At 48.2% G+C, this 1,850-nt stretch overlaps 1 protein-coding gene across 1 annotated transcript; it reads right to left on the bottom strand.

Annotated features, from left to right (window-relative positions):
• Positions 1 to 333: 333 nt before the first annotated feature.
• On the bottom strand, positions 334 to 1,141 carry LOC132884553 (uncharacterized). The gene is made up of 2 exons (XM_060918413.1): positions 1,030 to 1,141; positions 334 to 896 (listed from the first exon to the last, which is right to left on the bottom strand). Exons 1-2 carry the CDS (start codon positions 1,139 to 1,141, stop codon positions 385 to 387), a joined length of 624 nt encoding a protein of 207 aa, XP_060774396.1. The 3' UTR covers positions 334 to 384.
• Positions 1,142 to 1,850: the final 709 nt, after the last annotated feature.

The following is a 1,850-nucleotide window of genomic DNA, read 5'->3' as shown; positions in this document are numbered from 1 at the left end:
TGTTCTTACGACTCAACTAAATAGACTGCTTTGCAGTGGCAAACAAAAAATTAATCAGAGTGAATCTTCCCTTTCTTTGCTGAATACTTTGGACCATAAACAAACAACTGAAAAGAAAAGTGCTCCCCCAAACCCTGAACCAGTACCCTCAACAGATCAAAAAGTGCAACTAAACGTGAACACAACAAATAAATGTGCTAAAGTCTCTGGCTGTGAACAGAAAAAAACAACCCTCCCTGTGATCAGGATCCAGGTGTGCTGTGTCTGTTTGTGGCTGTTGCCCTGTGCACGACCCTCCACTGGAGGTCAGCTGCCTGTTTTTCAATGGGCCGTTTATACAGGAACCGCCAGCAGCCTTTCGGGGATGAGCCTGGGCCAAAAAACTCAGCCCACCTCGATGCTTTTATGTCCCGAAGTGACTGAAAGTTCTGTACTTTCACATGTGTAATACAGCGCTTTCTTCCCCAAGCCTTTGAACTTTCCCAGCTGTGGTGTTCTGAAGGAAAGGAGATGATCTTCTCCCTCTTGCCATTCAGCGATATTGGCACTAACATCAAGGTGAGGAAAGGCATACTCAGCAGCTTCATCCCAGTGATCAGGAAGGGAAGCATCCTCCATGATAAAGGCCTTCAGACCTTCTGGTAACGATCCCAACACCTCCTCCACCACTCTGGACAGCAGCCTCCGGCTGATGTTTATGATCTGCTCCAGGACCTCCATGGACATCAGCAGGTAGCCAAGCTTTACACATCCAGCCTCTCTGAGAGAAGATCTCAGACTGGCTGATGACAGAATCTCTGCTCTAATGAGACTGTTGAAGAACAAAGGCTTCTCCAGCAGCCACAGGCCCACTGCAGGAGCAGGATCTCTAGTTACCTTTAGTACTCTCCAACACTCTAAAACCAAAGAGTAGAAAGGGGTAAGTCCAATCAGGTTATTCTTCCTCATCAAGAATAGCTGCTTACTGTAGCCCAGACACCCAGCTTTCTGCAGGAGAGTGCTGGCCATTTCCAGCCACCTCACACCAACCTGATACAATAGTCTCTGGGCAGTCTGCAGCCTGAAAGCCATCACCCAGACAGAGATGTCTATGAGGCCTTGTCCTCCCTCCTCCACTGGCAGGTACAACGCTGAAGCCCATACCCAATATTGTCCTGTCCAGAAAAAGTCCATGATGGTGCGCTGGATGTACTCAATCAGACCTCTAGGTGGGGAGAGAACAGTCAGTCTGTGCCACAGCGTCGAAGCGACCAAGTTATTGATAACCAGAACTCAACCCCTATACAACAGCTGAGGTAGCAACCATTTCCATTTAGACAACCTTGCACACAACAACTCCCTCACACCCTCCCAGTTCTGCTGTTGATAACCTTCTGTGCCCAAGTACACTCCAAGACCTTTAACCCCCTACTTCCCCACTGTAGACCTCCAGGCAGAGCTGGCAATGTTCCCTCTTCCCACTGGCCCATCTGAAAAGCCTCGCTCTTACTCCAGTTCACTTTGGCTGAGGATGCTCTCTCATATAGCCTCAAACTATCTTTCAAGGCTTCTATGTCTCTCTGGTCTCTTACAAAAACATTTACATCATCAGCATATGCAGAGACTCTAAAAGCAGAAGCATGCCATGACCCTGGTAGTAGGAAACCATGAAGGTGATTTCTCACCCTGCCCAGTAGGGGCTCAATGGCCCTGAGATGGGACAGCCCTGTCTAATCCCCCTCCTAACAGGAAAAGGCTGACTCAACCTGCCCCCCACTTTAACTAAGCACTCTGTCCCACCATACAATAAACCTACCCATGACACGAAAGAATCACCAAACCCAAATGCATGCAGTGTAGAAAATAAATAA

The sequence above is a fragment of the Neoarius graeffei genome, chromosome 4, assembly GCF_027579695.1.
Source record: "Neoarius graeffei isolate fNeoGra1 chromosome 4, fNeoGra1.pri, whole genome shotgun sequence".
Taxonomy (NCBI): domain Eukaryota; kingdom Metazoa; phylum Chordata; class Actinopteri; order Siluriformes; family Ariidae; genus Neoarius; species Neoarius graeffei.
This window is presented reverse-complemented; position numbering and strand designations above follow the sequence as displayed.

Coding starts and splice junctions, on each gene's coding strand:
- LOC132884553 (XM_060918413.1), bottom strand. CDS start 1,141: ATGGGCTTCAGCGTTGTACCTGCCAGTGGAGGAGGGAGGACAAGGCCT. Junction 897..1,029: donor CCCAGAGACTATTGTATCAG/GTTGGTGTGAGG, acceptor CTTTGGTTTTAG/AGTGTTGGAGAGTACTAAAG.